We start from the raw sequence: 25,789 nt of genomic DNA on the forward strand, positions 1-25,789 counted from the left end.
CTGCACGCTACTCCAAGGCAAGCCCCGGGTCCGGGAGCCACCTTCACAGCCTGCTAGGGTGGGCCTCCTTCCCCTGGGTAACACCTTTATGTCTTGTACCCACTGTGCTCTCAGCCTGGCCACCCCCTGCGTTCTCATCCCTCAGCCCAAACTCAAAGCCTGCGGGGCACCCAGGTGGCAGGCACTCCCTGCTCCTGGGACTGCTCCCAGAATCTGGAGCACCGAGCACCCCTTCTTGTGCTCCTGTGTCTGGTCAGCAGCCAGCAGGTGGAAACTTAGTCATCTGGGCCCCCAGCACATCGCTCCTGCTGTGACCTTGGTGAATGGTAGTTAACAAGATGGCAGGGGCGGGGCCCACTCCCTTTGTTCCATTTTGCAGAGCACTGCATTTCCCCTTCTGAGTCCCTGTGTTGCCTGTCACTCATCCATCCTTTGAGACTCCATCCCTCCTCCACTCCCCCATGACCCGTTGGTTTTTCTAGGCAGGCTGCAGGGTTGGGGCGATGAATACTTTATCCCAGAGCCTCAGACAGCAACCAGCGTAGAGCAAGTGGCTGGCAGGTGTTTGTTGGCCTGAAGTAAGAATGCCCTCAGGGAAGGGTGGAGATCAAGCAAGGTGATGCCAGGCAAAGCACCATCCCTGGTAACAGCTGCAGGGCTGTGGGCCGGGCACAGCAGCGTCAGGGCTGGCAGCAGGGGCAGGACCTTGCCGCTGCCGCTAGGGGGCGCTCTCACCACTGCTGGGCGCGATGCTGTGCCTGCTGCCAGGGTTTATTTCAGGGGAGTGCAGTTTCAGGTAGGTGGCAGGTGTGGAGCAATGAGTGCCCAGACGCAGCCTTTGTTTTTCTGGAGCTTACACTCTGCAGCACAGGCAGCATGGATGCAAACACTGTAACTAAACCACCCCCACACACACACACTGCTCCCGGCTCTGTGACTTCCCCAGCCATTCTCCACTCCATCCCCACCCAAACGACCCTCAGACCTTTCTTGCCTGCCCTCCTCCCTGCTTTGCACAGGTAGTCGCCTCCACTTCAGATGTCCCTTTGCCCCTGGAAAGCTCCCACATACCACTCGACCCAGCACAAAAAGCTTCCCCTGGCTCTCCAGGCCAAGTTCATTGCTGTTCTCCACTCTTGCATGCGGTACGCCCTTCTGCTGTTAGCCTGTCTGCCCTCATCCGCAGGGGACTCCTCAGGTGGGGACCCGGTCCCACTCTTCCCGGATTTCCCCCTGCTAGGCCCTGCTTGTGGAGACGGTATAGAGGAAATGGCTGTTGGTATGAGGCAGAGGCTGATCAGACCACGGGGATTAAGAAGGTTGAGAAGTGGCCTCATGGAGGAACAAGGGTCTCAAAGAGGTGTTTGGAAACCCATGTTCACAACAGCGTTGTTCATAGCAGCCAAAAACGTGGAAGCAGTGCAAGTGCCCACTGACAGATGACTGGATCAGGAAACGGAATACTACAGAGGACTGCTACTGAGCCTTCAAAGAAGGACACGGATGAAACTTGAGGACATTATGCTAAGTGAAATAAACTTATCACACAGACGAAAAAACCAATGCCGTATAAATCATTCATGGGAGGTACATCATAGAACTGGGGCGGTATTAGCTGAGAGGTTAAGAAGCCAGGTACGATTCCTGCCCATCGCAGGGGGAGTACCTGGGTTCCATACTGGGCTCTGGCTCTCAGTTCCAGCTTTCTGTTTATGTAGACCCTGGGGTGCAGTGGTGATGGCTGAGGCAGTTGGGTTCCTGCCACCTACATGGGAGACCTGGATTGAGATCCTGTTTCCTGGCTTCTTGCAGGAATTTGGGGAGTGAGCCAGCAGATGGAAGCTCGCTCGCTCTCTCTCTCTCACTGCCTCTCAAACAAAACAAAGAACAAAAAACATTGGTTGGTTTCAGGGAAGGGAGCAGTGGGGAGTTACTTAATGGGTATAGTGTTTCAGTTTTGCAGGATGATGAGAGTTCTGGACATGGATGGTGGTGATGGTGGCACAATAGTATGAATGTCCTTAATGCCACTTAAAATAGCTAATGCTTTGTTAATGTGCAGGTTACCACAATTTTTTAAAATGGGGCAAAATTGAGATGAGCAGGTGGGTATAGGTGTCCGTGAGGGTGTTCCTGGCAGGAACACAGTCTTAGCAGAAGTGAAGGTCATGGGGTTCTTTGTTCAGGGTTGGCAAGCTGTCCCGAAGCAGTGAGCGGGGAAGCTGGGAGGTGGAGGGCTCAAGGCGGGCAAGGAGTGAGCCACGCTTTAAGAAGGGCCAGGTAAGCAGGTGACAGCACAGAGACAGGGACGGGAGGAAGCAAGACCAAGTCACTGAGGTGAGGAGACGTGTGGAGTGCAGAGCAGCTGGACGGTAAAACCAGGTGCCAGGTGGCACACAGCACCCTGAAGTCATGATTTGGCCCAAAGGGACTTGATTCAATTAGTGGCCCACGTTTAAAGAGTCAGGGAGGGGGCCAGTGCTGTGGTGCAGCATGTTAAGCCACCGCCTGCAGTGCCGGCATCCCATTTGGGCACTGGTTTGAGTTCGGGCTGCTCCACTTCCAACCCAGCTCTCTGCTATGGCCTGGGAAAGCAGTAGAAGATGGCCCAGGTCCTTGGGCCCCTGCACCCATGTGGGAGACCTGGAAGAAACTGGCTCCTGGCTTCAGACTGGCGCAGCTCCGGCCATTTAGGGAGTGAACCAGTGGATGGAAGACCTTTCTCTCTGTCTGTCTCTGCCTCTCTGTAGCTCTGCCTTCAAATAAGTAAATAAATCTTTATATTAAAAAAAAAAGGTCAGGGATTTGCATTTAAAAAAAAATAATAATAACACTTCCCGTTCCTAGCTTCTTACAAACACCTGGCAAGCCTGGGGCCCCTATTCCATGATGATCCAGGTGCTGAGTTTGGCGTCCTCCTCAGCCAGCAGGTGCCCCCCACCCAGCCCGCCCGTGCCAGGATTGGTGCTTGCCTCGGACCTCTGGGTATTCAACTTTGGACCCCCATCATCTTTTCTCTTGTAACCCATCCTGCCTTACTCATATCAGGGAGTTGTCTCCAAAACCTATCTGTGCCAATAGTTCAGATAAACACCGACAAACACCGGGTTGTTTCTCCCAACCCATCCCTGCCTGCTTAAACAAACAGCCCCGAATGAGGAGTCCAGGGCGCAGGACCACTCCCTTCCCCACCCAGCCGCAGTGGGACTCCAACCTGGACAGCCGCTGGTAGGCTCCCTGGAGATGGGTTGCTGCCAACAGCCCTGCCCAGAAGCGCGACCTCAGCTGGGGGTGCCGACCGCTCCCAGGCTCTCCTCTCGGCCAGCTTGCCTCTTCCTCCTGCCCCGCAGCAGCTCCCGGGGTTGCAGAGCCCAGAACCAGGAAGACCAAGAAAGCAGACTGGGAAAGAAAGAAAGAAAGAGGCCTCTTATTGTGGAGTAAAAAGGTGGGGGAGAGGCGGAACATTAAGAAAAACATATTACAAAAACCAAAAAGGCATATTTACCTAACTGCCCACGGGGTTCTCTCCCACTGATAAAGTTACAGATGGTTTTTATTTTCTTCTTTATGTAAATCTGCATTTTCTTCATGTTCTACAATGACTAGCTATTGCTTTTGTAATAAGAAAAGTATTCAGCCGGCACCACTAATCCTCCACCTGGGGCGCCAGCACCCTGGGTTCTAGTCCTGGCTGGGGCGCTGGATTCTGTCCCGGTTGCTCCTCTTCCAGTCCAGCTCTCTGCTGTGGCCCGGGAGTGCAGTGGAGGATGGCCCAAGTGCTTGGGTCCTGCACCCACATGGGAGACCAGGAGGAAGCACCTGGCTCCTGGCTTTGGATCAGCGCAGCGCGCCGGCCGTAGTGGCCATTTGGGGGGTGAACCAATGGAAAAGGAAGACCTTTCTCTCTGTCTCTCTCTCTCTCTAATTCTGCCTGTCAAAAAAAAAGTATTCACATATAAAAATGTATATGTAAATATGTATATTATATATAATATGCATATATACATTTATTTAAGAAAACAATCAAGCCACAAAGCTCTGAGCTGGGGTACAGACGGCGGGGGCGGGGTGTGGAGAGGAAGGCACACTTCTGAGACTTGGTGAGGCCAAGTACGCCGAGGGCCAGCATGAGTCAGCACAGCCTGCGGGCTTCTGTCCCGGGAGCGAGCCATGGCAAAGCCACCAACCGAAACACCAGGGAGGGCGTGGTTTCAGGAGAAGCAGGTAGAAGGTGAGGGGCAGACTGGGCTGACTGATGGATGGATGGATTACCAGTTCCTTAGCTTTTGGTGGCTTATGGGAAGGATTTAAGGGAGTTTAAAAGGGCCATAAATTATGAGATAACATGGACATAAAATGTGAACAAGTTTTTTTAAAGCAAGATGGGACATAAGATGGTGAATGAGGTGAAAACCTAGACATTTTTAAAAATTATTTGAAAGGCATGGAGACAGAGAGAGAGAAAGCCAGTAGAGGGAGAGACCCCATCCACTGGCTCACTCCCCAAAGCCAGGAGCCAGGAACTCAATGCAGGTCTCCCATATGGGCGGCAGGAACCTAATTACTGGAGCCATCACCACAGAAGGCTGGAGTCAGGAACCAGAGCTGGTATTGAACCCAGGTAGTCAGCTGTGGGCCGTCGGCATCTTACCCACTTGGTTAAATGCTCGCCCCAAACCTGTGAGTTTTGCAGTCCTTGGGCCCTACAGGTGCATCCTGGGGGGGGGGGGTGCACACTCTACACTTTGCAGAGGCAATGGAGCTCCCGGATTTGGGGCGAGGCCATGGGTGGACGAGGTGACGAGGTGACGGTGTGAGCCAGTGGGCAGACTGACAGAAGGGGGCTGCAAGCAGGTGAGGCCCGCACCTTGGGAGAGAAGAGGACACAGCGGGAGCAGCAGGGGGAACGGAGCTGTGAACCCTGCCAAACCGCGGGCACGCCGGCTCAGAGAGAGCACGGTGCTGGCAGATGGGCAGGGCGCAAACCTACGCAGTGTGGAGTTGGGGTGGAGGCCATTGTTAGGTGTAGAGGGAACCGACAGAAGAGCCCTGGTCCTCGCCACAGATGGCAGTGGGCGAGGAGAGCAGCTGCTGGGCCTTAGGCTGCGGGGGAAGCCAGGAAGGAGCGAGAGGCTGCAGCATGAGACAGGCACTGAGCGTTTGGGACGCCTGCACCCCTTATAGACGCCTGGGTTCCAGTGCCAGCACGGCTCCCAATGCAGCCTCCCGATAACGTGCACCCTAGGGGACAACAAGTACTCGGCCACCCACAGGGACACCCAGACGGAGTTCCCAGCTCCTGGCTTCTGCTGGACCAAGCCTGGCTGTCGTGGGCATTTGGGGAGTGATCAGCCGAGGGATGTTCTCTCCCTCTCTCTCTCTGCCTTTCAAATAAACTAACATAAATTTTTAGAAAAGTTAAAAGCACAAAAAACTAATGGAATAGAAAGGATGCCCCGCTGAGCCTGGAGCTCCCTGGGAGCTGTGTCCCCCACAGGGCTCTCTGAACACTGGTCCTTATCAGCAGGATCCCCTTGGCAGCGAGTCATGGCCTTGGGTTAACCGGGCTGACCAAAGAGGGGGCCCATCGTGCTTTATAAAGCATAAAAGTGCTGGACTCAGTGACAAGATCATTTTTATTTTATATATATAATATATATAATGTATATATTTTATTTTATATATCTATATATAATATATATAATATATATATTATTATATATATAATATATATGTATATATTTCCACCTGCTGGTTCACTCCCCAGATGGCCACAACAGCCAGGGTGGGCCAGGCTGTCTTCCCTGGTGCATCAGCGGGGAGCTGGGGTGGAAGTGGAGCAGCCAGGATTTGAAGCAGTGCTCCACAGGGGATGCCGTGTGTGAGAAGTAAACAGGTTACACACACCTGAAGGTCCTTAAGCAAACAGGACATTAGTGGCCAAAACAGCTGAAGCCAACGCCAGGAAGATTATAACCCTGTAGTTACTCAGCCAGGGAGGACCCGGGGGGAGGGACCTGCGTGCTAGGAAATGGTTTGCTGTCAAGGACCCCAGGTTGTGCTGGCCCCCCAGGCGCTGGGCCTGCAAGATTGGTTAACAAAGTCTCGCTTTCGCTGAACTTCTGAGTCTTGGTCCACCCCTCAAGAGGACAGGTGAGGCTGATTCTCACACCACAGACACAGGCAGCTGCTTAACCCACTGCGCCACAACGGAGGGCCCGACAAGATCCTTTCTGTCCCCAGATCACGAGGTTGACTCGGATTACAGGCTGGGGGTGGGGGGGAGGCCGCCAGAGCCTGAGGCGCAGAGGCCCAGAGCGGGGCTGTGACTTGCCCAAGGTCACCCAGCCAGTGGCTGGGGACACAGCCAGGCCAGGCAGCCGGTGTTCCTGAGCCCAGACTCTGTGCTCGACAAGTCTCACCTGCTCCACACGACTAGGCTCCTGGCTTTGCTTTCTGTCCTTTCTCTGGAAATGGGACAAAGGCTTCATGAGCCAAGAAGCTGTCAGGGCTGGTCCCGAGCCCCAGGAGGCTGGGAACCGAGGGCCCACACCCAGGTGAACACAGGCCGGCACGGAGCCCTCTCTAGGCTCTGAGAGCTTCCTGCATCAGTTCCCAGCTGCCTGTTATCTTGCTCTTCCCAGAAGTCCCCTGGGAGTCAGGGAGGGGCGGAGCCTATCAGCTCCACTTCTCAACCCGGAGCCCGAGCAGACAGGGAGGAAAGCAGTAATTTGCCCAGAGTCACCCAGCAGGTCAGGATGGGGCTGGAACTGGAGGCTGAGTCCCCAAGGCCCCATGGGACGGAGAGTGGAGCCTTGGAGCACTCGGCCTGCTGGCTAGGGTGGGGGCACAGAAATAAACATACCCAGTCTCAGGAATGAGGAGAGAAGCCATCTCTGCTGGCTGGCACAGGGCACTGGGGTGGCAGGCACGCCCAGAACACAGGCCCAGAGGAGGAAGTGCCCTAGTGGGCTCTGTGCTCTTCTGCCAGCTCCCTCCGGCCACACCTGTGCCCTCACTACCAATGCCATGGTCTAAACATCTGGTGAGGGAAGCCTGTTATACAGGTAGGGGTCCCAGAGGCCACAGAGCCAGGGACAATGACTGGGCCCACCTTCCCGAGGGGCTACAGGCCGTGGGACCACAAGCTCGGCTTGGTAACCGAGCGCCAGCTCAGTCTGGGAAACATCCAGGGGCCGCCGATGAAGTCTACCATCATCCCAGTTATGGGCCCAATCCTTCAGGCCCCGTTAGGGGACGGAGGCTGGGGACGACCCCACCAGGACGAGGAGGGATCCCGCCCTCCATGGCCTAGGATAACCGTGGGCACACAGACGAACCGCCAGGCCGGGCACATGGACACGACTGGGTGCAGCCCATCCCTCCTGCCACATCTCCCGCCTTCCTCCTAAGAGAGCCATTTCTGCAGGCAGACTGCCCCCCTACACACACACTACATGGACCAGTGGGAAGATACCTAGAACAGGGGAACAGGGTCAGGAAACCCGGGATCCAGGATTTGGTCATGTGGCTCTGGGCTTCAGTTTCAGTGTCTGAAAATTGGCGCTCACCCAACCACTGGCCCTAGTGTGCATTCCGGATGGAAGACAGCCATGGGGGTCCAGGGCTGCCAAAGAAAGCAGCGCTGGGCTGGCCGGGCCCTGCGGTCGCCACGCGGTGACTAATGCGGCCCCTCCACTGGGTTCCGCTCACCGGGGGACCTGGCGCAGGCCCAAGGAGGACGCTGACTGCGCAGCCCTGCTGGGAGCGGGTTTCCTGGCAGCAGGCGCAGGGGGCAGGTCTGACCTGTGCTCTGCGGTTACCGGTTACCGCCTGGGGGCTGGGCTGGTTGCAAAAGGGGCCGGTGCTCCTGACGCAGTCTGCTCTCGGTCTGCTCGCTCACCGGCTGGTTCCCAGGAGAACGGGAGCTCGGGGAGGGTGTGGCACCTCTGCCCTGGGCACAACTCTGCTCCCCACGGACAGCAAGGCCACAGTTCCGGCAGGTGTGCGGGCCCAGCGCGCATGCCCAGCACCCAGCTGCGCCTGGGGAGAGACGCCCACGTGGATCCGCACAGAACTAAGCAAGGCACCCCCAGACCCAGAAACACACACACACACCCCCCCCAGACCGACTCCACGCTCAGGTGCACAGACACACACTCCTCAGGGAGGGCGGGCTGTGAACACACAGACACCCACAGTCCAGCCACAGCCACACAGACTATGGAATTATTCAGAGTTTTGCCCAAAGACAACACTCACCTTAAATAGGCAAGAGCGAAAGCAGGGCGACAGAGGAAGCAGCGTGGATACCAACAGATGCTCACTGTGTCATCACCTAGTATTTATTGGACACCCACCAGTCAGGTCCAGAGTCACGCACACAGAAACCCAGCACCCTCGGAAGAGTGGCTGGCCATCATACCGGACCCAGTCTCCAATCCTTCTGCAACTGCACATGTGTCACTCATAATAATAATAATAATGATAAATGGATAGCAACCTAAAGGCCCCCCCAATGCAGATCCAGCTAAAGAAAGCAAGGTTGGTGTGAAATATTGAGCAAAAACACATATAGTCTCATTTCCAGACTTTACAATGAAATGAAAGAGCACAACATTCTAAATGAAAAAAATATGTATAAAATTGTATCTGAAGCATGATCACAAAAAATGTTAATAGAAATATACATAGAGCCGGCATCGCAGCACAGTGGGTTAAGCCACCACCTGCAATGCAGACATCCCTTATGGGTGCAGGTTCGAGGCTCGGCTGCTCCACTTCCCATCCAGCTCCCTGCTAATGCACCTGGGAAAGCAGCTGAAGATGGCTTGAGTGCCTGGGCCCCTGCCACCCATGGGGAAAACCCAGATGGCATTCAGAGCTCTGGGCTTCAGCCTGGCCCAGCCACAGCCCCAGCTATTGTAACCATTTGGGGAGTGAACCAGCAGGTGGAAGTTTTCTCCCTCTCTCTCTTTCTCTCTCTCCCCCCACCCCACCACCATCTGCCTTTCAAATAAAATTAAAAATTTTTAATTACAAAAATTGATTTAAGGACATAAGTAAGTACCTATGTGTAGAAAACACAAATTTATCCAATAAATATAATAAATAGTCCTTTAAATATAGACTTAAGAGAGAGTAGAGAATGAAGGGAAAATGAGACAAAGGAGAGTCAGAGAAATCAGACAAAGCACCCCCTAGAAGTACAGTGCGAGCATATTAGTGGGGAGGCACAGAGCTGGGGGGTCTGGAAGCTGAGGTCACCCTCTCTGGTCCTGCCCAGGCTACAGCCGTGAGCCTCAGCGTGTTTCGCCGCCCCCCCAGGGCTCACGGGCTTTCGCCCCTCAGCAGACCTGGGCTGAGGGCAAAACCTCATGGGAGCATAAAGGGTGCTATGCGGGGACTTTCTCTGGCTCTCCACATAGCTGGGGGGCTGCAGCTCAAGTCTGCCGCAAAGCTCAGTGCCCACGGTGTGCCCAGGGAGGTGTCGGGAACAGGCAGGAGACACAGGATGTCTGGGAGCGAGGAGGGGATCTGGATGGGGGGGGGGGGTAGCTGGAGAAAGCCCAGCCCAGTCAGGGGGCCAGGAGATAACTGGGGGATAAGCCGGCAGGTGGTAGATGGGGACGGACAGAGGAAGCTGCTGCGGGCTGCTGTCAGATGTGAGGCCTTCACTGCTGGGAGCAGAGAGCCAGGGAGGTGTCAGAGGGAGAGCAGTTGCACAGGACGGGTGGCAGTGGGCAGCCACAGTGGCAGGACGCAGGCCAAGGCTATGGCAGCCTCACCAGGCTCAAAGACCCAGCAGGACAGCTCTCCCTTTGGGTGCCACGGATGTGTGGGGACCATGAGGGAATGGAGAGGGATGGCAGGAGGGGAGCCCGAGACCACCTGAGTAGGTTTCTGTGCCCCTCCCTGCAGTACCTCCCAGGCCCTGGGCAGAGTTTAAAAACTCCTAATCCACTCAGAGTTTCACTCTGCAAACCAGGAAACTGAGGCACAAAGAAGGGAACTGATTTGCCTGAGGTCATGGCTGGTGTCAGGTCCTGAACTTGAAGCTAGGGTCTCTGCCCCTGAAGGGAATGCGTCAACCTGGGCTCTCACTGAGAGGCCTCCAGACTCTGCCATCCTGGGCCAGCAGCACGGGCACAACAGGAGGCAAGGTGGCTGGAGCTCTGCGGGGCAGGATGTGGGCTTGGGTAAAACCAAACTTGGGATTATCAGAGGTTTCACTTGGCTACAGTTTCTGTCCCTCAGCCATGCTCTTCTTCACATACACGCTCACCCAGCAGAGGGAGCTAAGCCCGGCAGACTGGCATGGGTGTGAGCGCCCACCTCAGCAGGTGTCCCAGGTGTGCCCAGAAATAGCTCTACAGGAATAATACCACGCCAAGCACCCTTACAACCTCTCGGTACTAACACCTCACGTGGGATACCACCCTAGTTCTCTGAGCCTAGTTCCTTGTAAGTCTGTGTTTGGTTTTGTTCTCCCCAACATGCCCTTTAAAAACCCTTCCAGCTCCAACTCCAGGCAATGTTCTCTGGATATCTGCCCCTCTCCAAATGAACTCTTAGTCGCAGAGAACACTTCGGTACAGGCCCTTCACCACCGACCCTTCAATGGGTCCTGACCTGCCAGAGAGGAACACCTGGGCCAGCGGTTGAGGTTTAAGGCTGTACGGGGTTCCCTTCATGTTCAGGTTAAGAACTGGAGGGAGGGTCCTCCACTCTGAGCCCCTGCACCCCATGCACTGTCAGAAGGATCGGAGCAGGTTAGAAGGCTTGGGATTGCCCCAGCTGAGCGCTGTGCTCAGAGACAGAGAGCGAAGGGTGCCCCACCCACCTGGTGAGGTCATGGGAAAGCAGCTCTGGCACTGACACCTGGGGAAACCCGTTTCCAGGCTGCTTCCCACGCTACCTGTCCTGGGAACCAGCTAAGCCCCAAGCAGGGAGCCCCACACCTGCCCCCCGCCAAGTGCAGTTCCCATCACACTGTCCCTCCTGGGCCAGGCCCCACCCTTCAACCTAGCCTCAGTCCTTTGGTGCCCAATCCATCTGACCAGGGCCCTGAGCCTTGGCGAGGGACATGAGGGAGCGAACAGTCCAGCAATCCAGGAAACGAGAGACAGCAGCTTCAGAAACTTAAGGTTTTATTTGCATCCTCTGCACGGCTCTACCTCCTAGGCTGTGACCTTAGGGAAAGGGATGACCCCAACCCCTTCCTCCTTCAGGCTCTAATTGGCAGCTCCTCCCCCTCCCTTCGCTGGGCCTTGACTCTCACTTCCTGCCCCGCTCCTGGCCCAGCCAGTTCGGGCAGTGCCTGGGGAGCCCGAGACCCAGTGCTTCCCAGGGCCCAGCCCCGCCCTCCCTGGCCTTGCGGGCTGAGGGCAGCACGGGTGTCAGCAGCTCCCCGCTCCCCTGCTCTGCTCCTCGCCTTCCTCTTCCTGAGCCCAGCCCTCGGCGGAGCCTCCAGTCCCACGCTCCCAGGCTTCACCTGCTGCTCCCTCTCTCAACCTCTCACTGGCCTCCGCCTTACCCATGCCATCCCTGCCTGTCTCCCGGCCACGGCTGGCCACGGCTGGCCACCTTCCAGCCTGCCGGGACTCCTGCTGCCCATGGGCCAAGAAGGCTGACCTGCGGGCCCATGACACAAAACTGGGAACTGGGTCCCAAATGGCTCAGGGGCGACGGACACTGTTGGGATGACCTTCAGAAATCAAAGTGCTAGATTTTGCTCCATGAGCCTTGACCAAAGAAATCCAAACCGGAGCCTTCCCTGCTCCGGGCCCTGGGCTCCCCTTGGCTTATCAGAATGGGCAGTTAGAGGCCCATGTCCCCACAGTGCTCACAGGGGAACTGAGCCCCCGGGGGGGTGGCCAGGCCCCACGAGGCCCCACGCCCCAAGTTGCAGGAGTCTCTGGCCCCCACCCCATCCGTTGACCGCCGCTTCTCAAACAAAGCAGAAGAACTTCTTCCAGCGGCAGCGGGACAGGGTGCGCACACCTTTGGCGTTGAGCTTCTTCTCCAGCCGGGCCTTGTGCTCAATGGCGCTCAGAATGGCCGAGTCGAACACCTCCTTCAGGTTCTTCTGCGTCAAGGCCGAGCACTCAAGGTAGCAGCAGGCCCGGATCTTTTCCGCCAGACCCTGGGCCTGTGGCTGCGGAACCGGGCCCTCCCGGCCGCCTTGGTCCAGCTCAATCAGTACATTGACATCGTCCCTCAGGTCGGCCTGGGTGCCCACCAGCAGCACCGGCGCCTGCGGGTTGTGGGTGCGGATCTCGGGCAGCCATTTCTCTGTGATGTTCTGGAAGGAGCTGGGCTGCACCACGCTGAAACACGCCAGGAAGACGTCGGTGTCCGGGTAGCAGAGGGAGCGCAGCCGGTCGAAGTCCTCCTGCGGTGGCAAGGCCAGGCAGGACATTAGTGGGCTGACTCCCTGCCACACACAACAGGAATCCGCTTCTCCTCTGAGGCCCAAGACCTGCGACTCCAGGAGACCAAGGCCTCCTCCAACAGCCCACCTCTCCCCCAGCCCTCCCCCTCCCCCCACCCCACCCTCCTGCCGCGCCCAGCTTCTCACCTGTCCCGCTGTGTCCCAGAGCTCTATGCGCACCGGGGCGCCATCCACCAGGACTTGCACTGCAGGGGCGGGGCGGGGAAAGCCCGAATTAGGAAGAGCGCCCTGGGCCCCACCAGGCCTCACGAGCGCCACCTCGGGGCCCGCTCTCCGCCGGCTCCCCGGGGTCCCCCGCGTCCTCCCGCCGCGACAACCCCACCCCGAGCCGCGCGGTCCCAGGGACATTGAACGTACCAGAGAAGGTGTCCAGCGCCGTAGGTCGGTAGCGCGCGGGGTACCCATTGCAGGTGTAGCTGACAATGAGGCTGCTCTTGCCCACCGCGCCGTCGCCCACCAGCACGCACTTGATGCCCAGCTCCGGGGGCGCGCTACGCCGCCGCGGAGGGGGGGTCGGGGCCCGGAGAGGGGGCGGCTCGGCCTCGCTCAGCTCCCGCGGCGGCATGGCCCGCTCCGGGGGCAGCAGAGGGGCCAGCCCGGGACTCGGCTCCGCTGCGCCCAGGGAAGCAGGTTCCACGGGCTGCCTCCGCCCGACAGGGTGCCGGCAGCGCTCTCCCGCCCGGCGCTACCCGCGGGTATATATAGCGCCCCGCCCCCTCATTTGCATGTCCCGAGCGGCCCCGGGCGCCGCCCACCGGCCGGGACCTCCCTCGGCTGCGGAGCGGAGTAGGCCGGGCAGGAGGTGGCGAGGCAGCGGGCGGCTGCGAGGACAAAGCCTCGCCACACAACACACCGAGCTCCAGGTACCATGCCGGAGGTGGACATCCATGATTTATTGTTAGGAGGAGGGGCGACGTTGCAGAACACATAAATTCTGCCTGTTCAAATTAAACAAACGTTCGAACTGAACCTTTTGCAAGTTAACACAAAAATCCACACCTATGTCTGAACAAGTGTTTAAAAGTCAGGATGGTGATTTTATGAAAGAAGAATGCGTTAGAACACACGGATGGCGAGAGGCGCGCAGACGCTCCAGCAGGCGACAATGGCCGGTACTCGCTGTGGCGCAGGAGCTGTGGCTGGAGCCCACCGGAGCACAGGCCTCAGCACTCCCGCTCCGCTCAGCCGCAGAAGGCCGGCTGGGAGGATGTTCCAAGGACAGTCCCCCGCTTGCATGCTTTCTAACTTGGCACTACTATCTCCTTCACCATCTGAAGTGCATAATAACCACCTGTGCACGCAGGTGATGCTCTTCGGGGCCACCCACTGGCCTTGCCCTGGGAGGAGTCTGCACACCGACAGGTCTCCCAGGTAACCCTGGAAAGGTCACCCAGAGAGCAAGCCACGACGCTCATTTTGGCTCTTGATTGCGGCCACACCAGTGACACCAGGCCCAGAACGCTTTCCCTGGTCCCCAGGCTGTCTGCCTCAGCCATGGGACGTCACTGGAGTGTCCCACCCAGGGAGTCAGCCGTGGAGAGTTGGGGCGGGGGGGGGGGGTGGCAGGAGGAGAGACAATGAATATAAGGAAAAGAGCCAGTCTCATTTCTCAGAGTTGGTAGTATAAAAATCCACGATCCAAATATCTGTGTCTTTTGGAAAATACCTGAAAAGCCCTGTTCTTCACTTTCCTGCCTTGTCTTTGCTTCCTTCCCCTTCTCTCTCTGTCTTCTTTTTCTTTCTCTTTTTCTCTTTCTCTCTCTCTCTCTTTCTCTCTTTCTTTCTTTCTTGAGTCCAAATGAGAAGACAGCAGCTAGAAAGTAGATGACTTAGCTGTTAAGATCTTAGCTTTGGGGAACTGGTAGGATCCCCACTACCCACGTCCACATCCACATGCCTTGTGTCTACACACATGGGAGGCCAATCATTCCTAACTGAAGCCCCAAGCCTTTAGGACTTCTCAGACATAGCCACGTGTGTTTCTTCATCTGATGAGTAAAAGGGGCCTGAAGTGTTGTCCTCACATTGTATCCTGCCCCCAGAACATCCAAAAGTTGTTCCTTCTGCTCTCCTGGAAAGGGAGAGGGATTTTTTTTTTTTTTTAAGGATTTATTTGAAAGAATTACACAGAGAGAGAGCCTTCCATCCACTGGTTCACTCCCCTGTTGGCTGCAACTGCCGGATCCGAAGCCAGGAGCCAGGAGCTTCTTCCAGGTCTCCCATGTGGGTGCAGGAGCCCAAGGGCTTGGGCCATCTTCTACTGCTTTCCCAGGCCATAGCAGAGAGCAGCTGAGACTCGAACCAGCACCCGTATGGGATGCCGGCACTGCACGCGGTGGCTTTACCCACTACGCCACAGTGCCGGCCCAGGAAGAGAAATTTAAAAGACCTGGGCATCTGGAGGCTTGTCTCAGTGTTCCCAGTGCCTCAGCTCACCTGCTGTGGACTCCTCAAAATCACTTCCTCTGTCTCAGTGCTGTAAATGACAGGTGAAGATGTTTATATCTGAAAACCCTGCTGGTGCTGGCAACCTGGGATCCAGGGATCCCAGGGAAGCTGCCAGCCCAGGTGTCTGGGACAAAATTACTGCACACACAGGGACACACAAACGCACAACACACACACAAGCTCTTGTCCTTTTACCTGGGTTTCAACAATAGCTTTATTGTAGCTGTGAATTTGGGGATAAGCCTGTTTAATCCGGCCTGCAGTGGGGGAGAGGGTACAGTCTGGACACAAACGGGGGGAGATGTCTGCTGGGAAGAGAGTAAAGCCGACTTGGCCTGAGATAGCCATTCTTCTCTGGCCTCATGGGTGGGGACACTTCTGACCTAGGTCCCTCCTTGTGAGCTGGTTTAGGGAAGGGGTAGGGAGGGGACAACCTGGGGAGCTGGTGAGTCACCTCTGTCTCAGCTGAAGACTTGCAATTCTGGCTGCCGCTGCTGGGAAAGTGCTCTCCTCTGGGGGGGGGGGGGGTCTCACTCTGGCCCTCTCCTCTTGCAGACCCACATTTACTAGGATCCAACCGTGGTGCTGCCGTTCTCTGGAGATGTGATAGATCCTAGGACTGGGGCAGGAACTGTGCATAAGGAAGTGCTAAACAAACAAGCAAGCAACAGGAAGATGGGGGTATTTCAGATGGGCACAGGGCCCACCTGAAGGAGTTTCCAGTGGCCCAAACTGGAATGATTTGAGCCACAAAATCAAGGAGTACTGGATTCTAACACAAAGTAGAAAAGAAACTTCCCTAAGTCCACAGTGACATAAAGAAATGCTTGAATACATAAATGAATGAGGGCAAACAGATAAATCTGTGCAGAATTCCCAACAAAAAGTGTGGATATTCTGCCTCCAGGGGCACAGAGCAGGAACTCCCACTCTGTTCACAGTGGCTTCCTTCCAAAAAGTACAGTATGAAAAAGGTGAAGAACAATAACAACAAAAGAAAAACAGTAATCTTACAGTGGAGGATCCTAGCAAACAGCCAGGTGATTGACGGTCCACTCGAGTGACAGAGGCCCGGCGGCAAGCTGATACTGAGTGCCCGTCAGATGAAGGGATGGGCATGAATTGCAGGTGATGGGCAGGATTCGGGAAAAGAAAGAAGGCGTTAGGTAAAGACTAGGGAAATGTACATGAAGTATGCAGTTTAATTATTTTTTTTATTTTTATTTTTTTAAATTTTTTGACAGGCAGAGTGGACAGTGAGAGAGAGACAGAGAGAAAGGTCTTCCTTTTGCCGTTGGTTCACCCTCCAATGGCCGCCGCGGTAGGCGCGCTGCGGCCGGCGCACTGCACTGATCCGATGGCAGGAGCCAGGTGCTTATCCTGGTCTCCCATGGGGTGCAGGGCCCAAGTACTTGGGTCGTCCTCCACTGCACTCCCTGGCCACAGCAGAGAGCTGGCCTGGAAGAGGGGCAACCGGGACAGGATCGGTGCCCCGACCGGGACTAGAACCCGATGTGCCGGCGCTGCAAGGCGGAGGATTAGCCTAGTGAGCCGCAGCACCGGCCGCAGTTTAATTATTAATAATCTCTCAGTACCAACTCACTAACTCTGACAGACACACCATGCTAATGCAAGACATCCCCGGCGTGGACCTGGGTGCGAGGTACAGGGAAGCGCTCTGTGCTACCTGCTCTGTTTATTTTTTTCATGAATCTAAACTGTTCTCAAATGAACAGTGCATTAAAAAGAAAACACTAGCCCTGCCACTGAGGCCCCGAGAGTTAGGGGCTCTTCCCCGCGACTAGTGAACCAGTGAAGGGTAGGCAGTCCAGGAGACAACAAGCCAATCAACCGCCGCAGGTGTGGTCAAGTTCTTGGCAGGCATTTTTGTTAATCTCTTATCTTATTCAAGTTTCCTCAAACATTTGGACGCCTACGGCAAAACCTCAACACCAACAAAACCCACCCCCTGCTGCCAAAAAAACGGGTTAACAAGAAAACCAAGAGTTCAGTCCCAAAGTTCAATGCAAGATTCTTTGTTGAGTGAGATGCACTTCATGCCAAAGTCTTTTGGCTTCTTAAGAAGTATTTATTTATTTGAAAGGCAGAGAGGCAGCATGAAAGAGGGAGAGACAAAGAGAGAGAGAGAGAGATCTTCCTTCCGCTGTTTCACTCCTCAAATGGCCACAATGGCCCAGGGTTGGGCCAGGGACTCCAGCCAGGTCTCCCACAGGGTGGCAGGGCCCATGCTCTTGGGCCATCTTCTGCTGCTTTCCGAGCTGCATTAGCAGGGAGCTGGATGGGAAGCAGAGCAGCCAGGACACAAACCAGCACTTTGCTGTAGACTGCCAGCATCCCGAGTGGCCGCTTAACACCCTGCGCCACAGCTCCAGCCCCATGCCATGTTTTCTATTTTTTCTGCACACTGCACCCCAAAAACACCCCTAACTAGACCTGTTGCTTATGGTGGGCCAGAGATTCCGTGGGCAGGCCAGAAGATGCAAGAAAAATAATTTTATATTGAATACTTAGCAAAAATACCAATGATAATACTAAAATATAATAAAAAGTGCACACTTCATGAGATTTCTGATTAAATGGGTTACCAAGGTTCCTTTATCTGGTGACAGTAATTGTGTCCTGTGTACGGCCACCACAAAACACACCAAACACCAGAGTTAGAGGAAAGGTTTATTGTCGGGTGGGAGTAAGAGAGCTTAAGAGGGAGAGCACACGTTCGGGAACAGGTCTTGTTAAACCTTTGCCAGGGCAGCCAGGGAAGTAGGAGCAGCAAATCCCATTAGGGTGGGGGTGGAGCTGACACCAGTGGTTGGGCCATGGGGGTTAGGACCAAAGCCTACTGTGCAAGGTGATGACTGTGGCCAAGGCCTAAAATGGCGTCCGAGGCATAGATGGTGCCAGATAAGACTGTGCCATTTTACTAATATCCTGGGCCCAGCTGGCCTCATCATGTGTAGGGCAGCCCTGCAGCCGCCAGGGTCCCCACACCCACCGTGCCACCCTTTGGCTTTCAGCTCCTTGGTTTCTGCCTGCCACCCCACCCCCCTCTACACACACACCCAGCCTCCAGGCCTCCACGCCTCCGTATCTGTATCTCCCTCCACCTCCCCTCCATTCAGCTGATCCCAATTGCTGCTAACCCCTTCCCCCTCTCCACCCTCCATTTCTGCCTGGCGTTGCCCTGGCCAGGTGTTTGGAGATAGGAGAGTGAGAGTGAACTAAAACAATCACTCAAAAGGACTCCTCCCTCCTTTAATTAATTGAGTTTCCCTTCTATCCACTTTAATGTGTTATTGGTGTCAATTCTCTGTAACAATGCAAGTGGATCCTTTTTTTTTAAGATATAAATGTGTGTGTATATATATGTGTGTGTATATATATATATATAATTTATTTGAAAGGCAGAGTTACAGGGAGAAAGAGAGAGAGATCTTCTACCCAGGTTCACTCCGCAAATGGCTGCAATGATCAGGGCTGTGCCAGGCCTGCCCTGGAGCTGCTTCTGGGTCTCCCACATGTGTGCAAGGGGCCTCGGGCACTAGGGCCATCTTCTGCTGCTTTCCCAGCAGCACTATCGGTGAGCTGGATTGAAAATGGAGCTCCCACTGGTCTTGAACCAGGGCCTATTTGGGATTCCTGAGCTCCTTCCTTTCTTTGAAGTGCTGACTTCCTCTTTCTCTCCATGCTGTCTGGCACAATAGCCACCTCCCTGCCTTCATTTTGTTCGCCCAATGCACCCGGGAGACAGCAAACGCTGGCTCACGTACCTGAGTCCCAGCCACTCCACAGGCAGACCTGGACTGAGTTCCTGGCTCCGGGCTTTGGCCTGGCCAGCCTGCCATTGCTGCTGCCCCTTGGGGGTTGAACAAGCAAATGGAAGATTTCTCTTTCTCTATCACTCTGCCTTTTAAATAAACTAATTAACCTTTTTAAAAAAGATAATGTCAGGTAATGTAATTAAAGAAAGTGTGGAATCAGAATAAAACCTGGGTTTAAATAAGAAACTGTACAAACTGTGGACAGTCTTTCCCACGAGGGGGAAGCCTGTTTTGTGTTACACGCAGACATGTGTAATGAGCATGAAGCACATGGTAACTTAGCATCACGTTGCTCATCAGCATTTGCTCCTTTTAAATAGGAAACATGGCTGGCGCTGCAGCGCAGTAGGTTAATGCCCTGGCCTGCAATGCCGGCATCATATATGGGCGCCAGTTCAAGACCCGGCTGCTCCACTTCTGATCCAGCTCTCTGCTATGGCCTGGGAAAGCAGTGGAAGATGGCCCAAGTCCTTGGGCCCCCTGCACTGGGAAGAAGCTCCTGGCTCCTAGCTTTGGATCAGCGCAGCTCCGGCCATTGTGGCCAAATGGGAGTGAACCATCGGATGGAAGACCTCTCTCTCTCTCTGCCTCTCCTCTCTTTCTGTGTAACTCTGACTTTCAAATAAGTAAATAAATCTTTTAAAAAAATATGAAACATGTTCATTTTGCAAAGAAAAAAAGTTTCTGAAATCTAAGAAAACATTGTGTGTTTAGGGAAAAAGAAGAAATGCAACAACGAGTTAACAGGGATTATTTGTGAGCGACAGGATTCTAAAGTTCGCTCTCGTGTACTCATTGGCGGAGATTCTTTGCAAGCCCCCTGTGGGCCGGGCACCGCCCAAGGTGCTGAATGTTCAGTGGTGAACAAGCAGGGCCCATCCTCTGCTCCCCCCACCTTGCTCTGCCCCACATCAGCCCCTCCCCGATTGCACTGCCTGCTTCGCTAACTCAAGACACATCATTTCCTGTGTGCACATCTCGAGCTTCAGCTGGGCTGCAAGCAGCGAAGTCCATGCACAGCTTCAAGCCCCTGCTCCCAGCCCAGCTGTATCTCACCCCAACTATTTGTAGGGTGCAAGAATAAACCAACAGTGAGGTGTGGTTTGCCAAATGAAAGGACTGATGGGCAGCCCCACCTTTCCTGATGCTACAGGCCCTTGTCCAAAAGGTCAAGCCCTGGGACCAGCCAAATCCTTAATTGCTTCTCCCCAAAGACTGGTTCAACTGGCCCAAGCCTCCTCGTGAACAGAAGCTGAGGCCTGCTCCCATGGAGGCCCATCCAAGTCTCTGGGGTTAGCCCGGGAATGTGGGTTCTCATTTGATGATAGTGATCGTGACCATGAGCAGCAACTCTACAAAAGAAGGACCCACTAAGCACTCACTCGATGTATCACATCACTCCAAATTCACTTGGCACTGCTTACATAAATTCGTATTTTATGTAGCTGCAATCAGGGATGATATTTAAATTGCATGTACCAAGTTGTATGGCCTCAGAGAAGATGCCAGTCCCTGTGCTGGAGCAGCTTTCTGAAAGACCCTCACTATGCCTTATGTGAACCTTTTAGTGGCTGGATCTTAGGAGGGAGTGGCAGGGAAGCAGACATGCAATGAAGCACGGAGGGGCCGGCACTGTGGTGTAGTGGGTAAAGCCACCGCCTGCAGTGCCAGCATCCCATATGGACGCCATTTCGAGTCCCAGCTGCTCCCCTCTGATCCAGCTCTGCTATGGCCTGGGAAAGCAGAAGATGGCCCAAGTCCTTGGGCCCCTGCACCCATGTGGGGGACCTGTAGGAAGCTCCTGGTTCCTGGCTTTGGATTGGTGCAGCTCCGGCCATTGTGGCCATCTGGGGAGTGAACTGGCAGATGGAAGACCAGCTAACCAACCTCCCTCCCTCTCTCTCCCTGACTCTGCCTTTCAAATAAATAAATCTTTTTTAAAAATCCACACTTAGTTTTCTCACTCTACACACTTTCCATGACCTTTCTGAGACTGCTCACACATGCCCTGGGCAAGGCTTTGATAGCACTCAGTGAGAAAGGGGATGACATCACAGGGAGGGCAGGCTTTGTAAGAGCCAGGGCAGGCCGGTGCCGCGGCTCAATAGGCTAATCCTCCGCCTAGCGGCGCTGGCACACCAGGTTCTAGTCCCGGTCGGGGCACTGGATTCTGTCCCGGTTGCCCCTCTTCCAGGCCAGCTCTCTGCTGTGGCCAGGGAGTGCAGTGGAGGATGGCCCAAGTCCTTGGGCCCTGCACTCTCATGGGAGACCAGGAGAAGCACCTGGCTCCTGGCTTCGGATCAGCGCGATGCGCCGGCCGCAGCGGCCACTGGAGGGTGAACCAACGGAAAAAGGAAGACCTTTCTCTCTGTCTCTCTCTCTCACTGCCCACTATGCCTGTAAAAAAAAAAATTTAATTGGGGATGGCACAAAGAGCTGCAGAGTTTCCTTCTTCTTCTTCTCCTCCTTTTTTTTTTTTTTTTTTTTTTTTTAAGATTTGTTTGTTTATTTGGAAGACAGAGTTACAGAGAGAGATCTTCCATCTGCTGGTTGGCTCTCCAGATGGCCACAACGTTTGGGGCTGGGCTACAGCCAGGCCAAACCCAGGAGCATGGAGCTCCATCTGGGTCTTCCATGTAGGTGGCAGGGACCTAAGTACCTAGGCCATCTTCTTGCGCTTTCCCAGGTGCATTAGCAGGGAGCTGGATCTGAAGTGGAACAGCCAGGACATGAACTGGTGCTCATATAGGATGCTGGCCTTGCAGACAGCAGCTTAACTCCTTGCACTATGACACCAGTCCCCCACCTTGTAAAAGATTTATTTATTTATTTGAAAGGCAGAGAGAGGGAGATTTTCCATCTGCTTGTTTGCTTTCCAAATAGCTACAATGGCCAGAGCTAGGCCAGGCTAAAGCCAGGAGCCAGGTGCTCCATCCAGGTCTCCCATGTGGGTGCAGGATCTAGTATTTGGGCCATGATCAGTCACCAGGAGCATTAGCATGATGCTGATTCAGAAGCAGAGCAGCCAGGACTCAAACCAGTGCTCTCATAGCACAAGTGGCAGCTTAACCCACTCTACCACAGCGCTGACTCCTGGGTTTTCTTAATAAGTCTGTAGTTATGCAGTCAGCCCTCCACATCTGTGAGTTCTATATCTGTGGGGTCAATCTGGGGGAAAACTGCACCCATACTAAACATGTACAGATAGTTTTTCTTGTCAATTTCTTAAACTATACAGTATAGCAACTATTTGCATCAAGCTTGGAATAAAAACAACCTATACTATAAAGAAACATTATCAATTTATCCTGATTGGATATTATACAATATATACATGTAATGAGATATCACATAGTACCTCATAAATATGCAAAATTTTTATATATATTTTAATAAACATTTTAAGTAATCTAGAGATGATTGAAAGTATATGGGAGGATGTGTGTTGGCTACATGCAAACACTACATCAATTTATATAAAGTGACTTGAGCATCCATGGAATTTGGTATTTGCGGTGGTCCTAGAATCAATCCCCCTCACAGATACCAAGGAACAACTGTATTTTAAAACTGTGCACAGGGACAGAGGCCTGGATGCTCTGCTTCTGAACCAGCTTCCTGCTAATGTGCACCCTGGGAGGCGGATGATGGGGCAAGCGCTTGGGCCCTTCCACTCACGTGGGAGACCTGGATGGAGTTCTGGCTCCCGGCTTCAGTTTGGCCTAGCCCTGGCTATTGCAGGCATTTGGGGAGTAAACAAGCATATGGAATCTCTCTCTCTCTCTCTCTGAAACAGATGAAAAACATTCACACACACACACACACACATATATAATTTATCTATTTATTTGAAAGTCAGAGTGACAGAGATGGAGATGACAGAGACAGAAATCTTTCATTTGCTGGTTCACTCCTCAAATGGCTGCAACAGCTGGGACTGGGCCAGGCCAAAGCCAGGAGCTTGGAACTCCATCTGGGTCTCCCACATGGGTGGCAGGGTCCCAAATACTGGGACCATCATCTGCTGCTTTCCCATGCTCATGAATGGGGAACTGGATTGGAAGTGGAACAGCTGGGACTTGAGCCAATGCTCATATTTGATACCAGTGTAGTAAGGATGTGGCTTAACCTGTTGTACCACAACGCTGACCAAAATTAACATTTTTAAAAAATGGTTCATGGGGCCGGCACCGTGGCTCAACAGGCTAATCCTCCGCCTTAGCGGCGCCGGCACACCAGGTTCTAGTCCCGGTTGGGGCGCCAGATTCTGTCCCGGTTGCCCCTCTTCCAGGCCAGCTCTCTGCTATGGCCAGGAAGTGCAGTGGAGGATGGCCCAAGTGCTTGGGCCCTGCACCCAATGGGAGACCAGGAGAAGCACCTGGCTCCTGCCATCGGATCAGCGTGGTGTGCTGGCTGCAGTGCGCCGGCTGCGGCGGCCACTGGAGGGTGAACCAACGGCAAAGGAAGACCTTTCTCTCTGTCTCTCTCACTGTCCACTCTGCCTGTCCAAAAAAAAAAAAAATTTAAAAAAAGAAAAGAAAAAATGGTTCACGGAAGGAGCCAGGAATTCAATGCTTTGGCCTGGTGCAGCCCCAGCGGTTGTGGTCATTTGGGGGAGTAAAACAGCAGATGGAAGAATCTTTCTGTTTGCCTCTCCCTTTCTTTCTGTAACTGACACTTTCAAATAAACAACAACAACAAAAAAAAATTTTTAAGGCTCATGGGGAAAAAAGGTTCAGGAACAGAGCGAGAGGTGAGATCAGAGGCGCCAAACTCAGGATCTGATGGGATGGCAGGGCTGCCCTGCAGGGTCATCGAGGAGTCCCAGTCTCTGCTGCTCCTGGCTTTAAAGCAGAGCAGAGGAAAGCAGCACCTCCTAGTTTCACGTGGTCATTGCTGGCCCCAGGATTCTCCCTTTGAGGAGGAGCTTTTAAACTTGAACTCTTCCTTCCAGAAGAATACCCAATGGCAGCCCCTGAAGTGCATGTCATGACCACTGTTCATCATCCTGATGTAAACAGGTTGGGAAGTTTATGTGCAGAGATTTTGAAAGGTAAGTGGTCCCCAGCACCAGAGAAATGCACAGCTCTGCTACGGATCCAGACCTCGTGACGCCCCCCTAGCCCAGCGGCCCCACTAACAATGATGCAGTGGAGCAGCGGAAGACCAATGAGGCCCAAACCATGGAAACAGCTGGAGCATGGAATGGGCTGTCCGCGCTGAACAGTGTCTAAACCTACCTGATCACAGGGCGTGTGTCACCTGCTGTTCTAGCAAGCCATCTAGCAAGCCATCTTCCTTTTGCTGCTTGCATTTAATGGATGCAGTCTTAGAAACACTACAGAATAAAAGCTCAGAAATCTCCAGTCCTTTGGTGACTACATGCACGTTAGCAAAGCGAGGTCTCGTCCTAATTCACTACAGTGCAGCAGGAGCAGAGGCTGCAAGTGTCCTCCAGACTGGTAGAAACACTGGGCAGCAGAGGCCCCACTCTCTGCTTTTATTCATTTTCTCCACCACGGTGTAACTATCGAGAGCTGAGAATGAAGCTAGTTACAGGGGTCTCAGCTTTTTCTTTTATTTTTAAAAGTTTTATGGGCGGGGCTGGCACTGTGGCACAGTGGGTTAATGCCCTAGCCTGAAGTGCCAGCATCCCACATGGGCGCCAGTTCAAGAGCCGGCTTCTCATCTTCCGATCCAGCTCTCTGCCATGGCCTGGGAAAGCACTAGAGGATGGCCCAAGTCCTTGGGCCCCTGCACCCACGTGGGAGATCCGGAAGAAGCTCCTGGCTCCTGGCTTCAGATCGGTGCAGCTCCAGCCGTTGCGGCCATTGGGTAGTGTACCAGCAGAAGGAAGACCTCTCTTTCTCTCTCTCTCTCTCTCTCTGCTTCTCCTCTCCTCTGTGTAACTCTGACTTTCAAATAAATAAATAAATCTTTTAAAAAAAGTTTTATGGGCTCCTTTTCTCCTTTCATGATGATCTAACCACATTGGTCAAAATGCAATTAACCAGAATAAATGTGGCTAGTCAGTTCTTTAGAATATGCTTTCTGGCTAAGTCTAACCTTATTCAGATGTCTAGACTTAGATGGGACAAGCTTAATTGTTTGAACCAAAATGGGGCATTACTAGTGATTAAGTTACTGGCTGCGGCGGCTGGCACTGTGGCGTAGCAAGTAAAGCTATTTCCTACAGTGCCAACTTCCCATATGGGTGCTTGTTTGAGTCCCCACTGTTCCACTTCCAATCCAGCTCTCTGCTATGGCCTGGGAAAGCAGTAAAAGTTGGCCCAAGTCCTGTGGCCCCTACACCCACATGGGAGACCAGGAAGAGACTCCTGGCTCCTGACTTCGAATGGGTGTAGCTCCAGCCATTGCAGGCACATGGGCAGTGAACCAGGGGAGGTAAGACCTGTGTGTGTGTGTGTGTGTGTGTCTGCCTCTCTGTAACTCTGCCTATCAAATAATAAATAAGTCTTTTTTTTTTTTTAAAGTTACTGGTTGGGATGCCCCAGTGCCACATCAAGTTTGATAGTGAGCTCTTGCTCCTAACTCCAGCTTCCTACTGATACAGACCCTAGGAGGCAGGGACGGCTCAAGTAATTCATTTCCTGCCACCCACGTGGGAGACCTGAATCAAGTTCCTAGCTCCAAGCTTAGCCCAATCCTGGATGGGGTAGGCTTTTGGGGAGTTAACCAACAGAAGGTGTTACTTTTTCTCTTTGCTTCTCAAGAAAACAGGTTGGAGCCAGCACTGTGGCACAGTGGGTTAAAGCCCCTGCCTGCAATGCCGGCATCCCATATGGGCACCAGTTCGAGTCCCGGGTGCTCCACTTCCAATCCAGTTCTCTGCTATGGCCTGGGAAAGCAGTAGAAGATGGCCCAAGTCCTTGGGCCCCTGCACCCGCATGGGAGACCCAGAAGCAGCTCCTGGATCCTGGCTTCGGATCAACTCAGCTCTGGCCATTGTGGTCATTTGGGGAGTGAACCAGTGGAATGGAAGACCTTTCTCTCTCTCTGTAACTCTTTCAAATAAATAAAATAATTC

The 25,789-nt window shown here is 53.8% G+C and overlaps 1 protein-coding gene and 1 pseudogene across 1 annotated transcript; one reads left to right on the forward strand and one right to left on the reverse strand.

Moving 5' to 3' along the window:
• Positions 1–11,084: 11,084 nt before the first annotated feature.
• RHOV (ras homolog family member V) lies at positions 11,085–13,019 on the reverse strand. Its single transcript, XM_062204748.1, has 3 exons — positions 12,812–13,019; positions 12,581–12,639; positions 11,085–12,394 (listed from the first exon to the last, which is right to left on the reverse strand). Exons 1-3 carry the CDS (start codon positions 13,017–13,019, stop codon positions 11,951–11,953), a joined length of 711 nt encoding a protein of 236 aa, XP_062060732.1. The 3' UTR covers positions 11,085–11,950.
• A 10,511-nt stretch (positions 13,020–23,530) lies between these two features.
• LOC133769535 (ubiquitin-conjugating enzyme E2 N-like) lies at positions 23,531–23,975 on the forward strand (annotated as a pseudogene).
• Positions 23,976–25,789: the final 1,814 nt, after the last annotated feature.

This window comes from Lepus europaeus, chromosome 11, assembly GCF_033115175.1.
Source record: "Lepus europaeus isolate LE1 chromosome 11, mLepTim1.pri, whole genome shotgun sequence".
NCBI classification, from domain to species: Eukaryota; Metazoa; Chordata; class Mammalia; order Lagomorpha; family Leporidae; genus Lepus; species Lepus europaeus.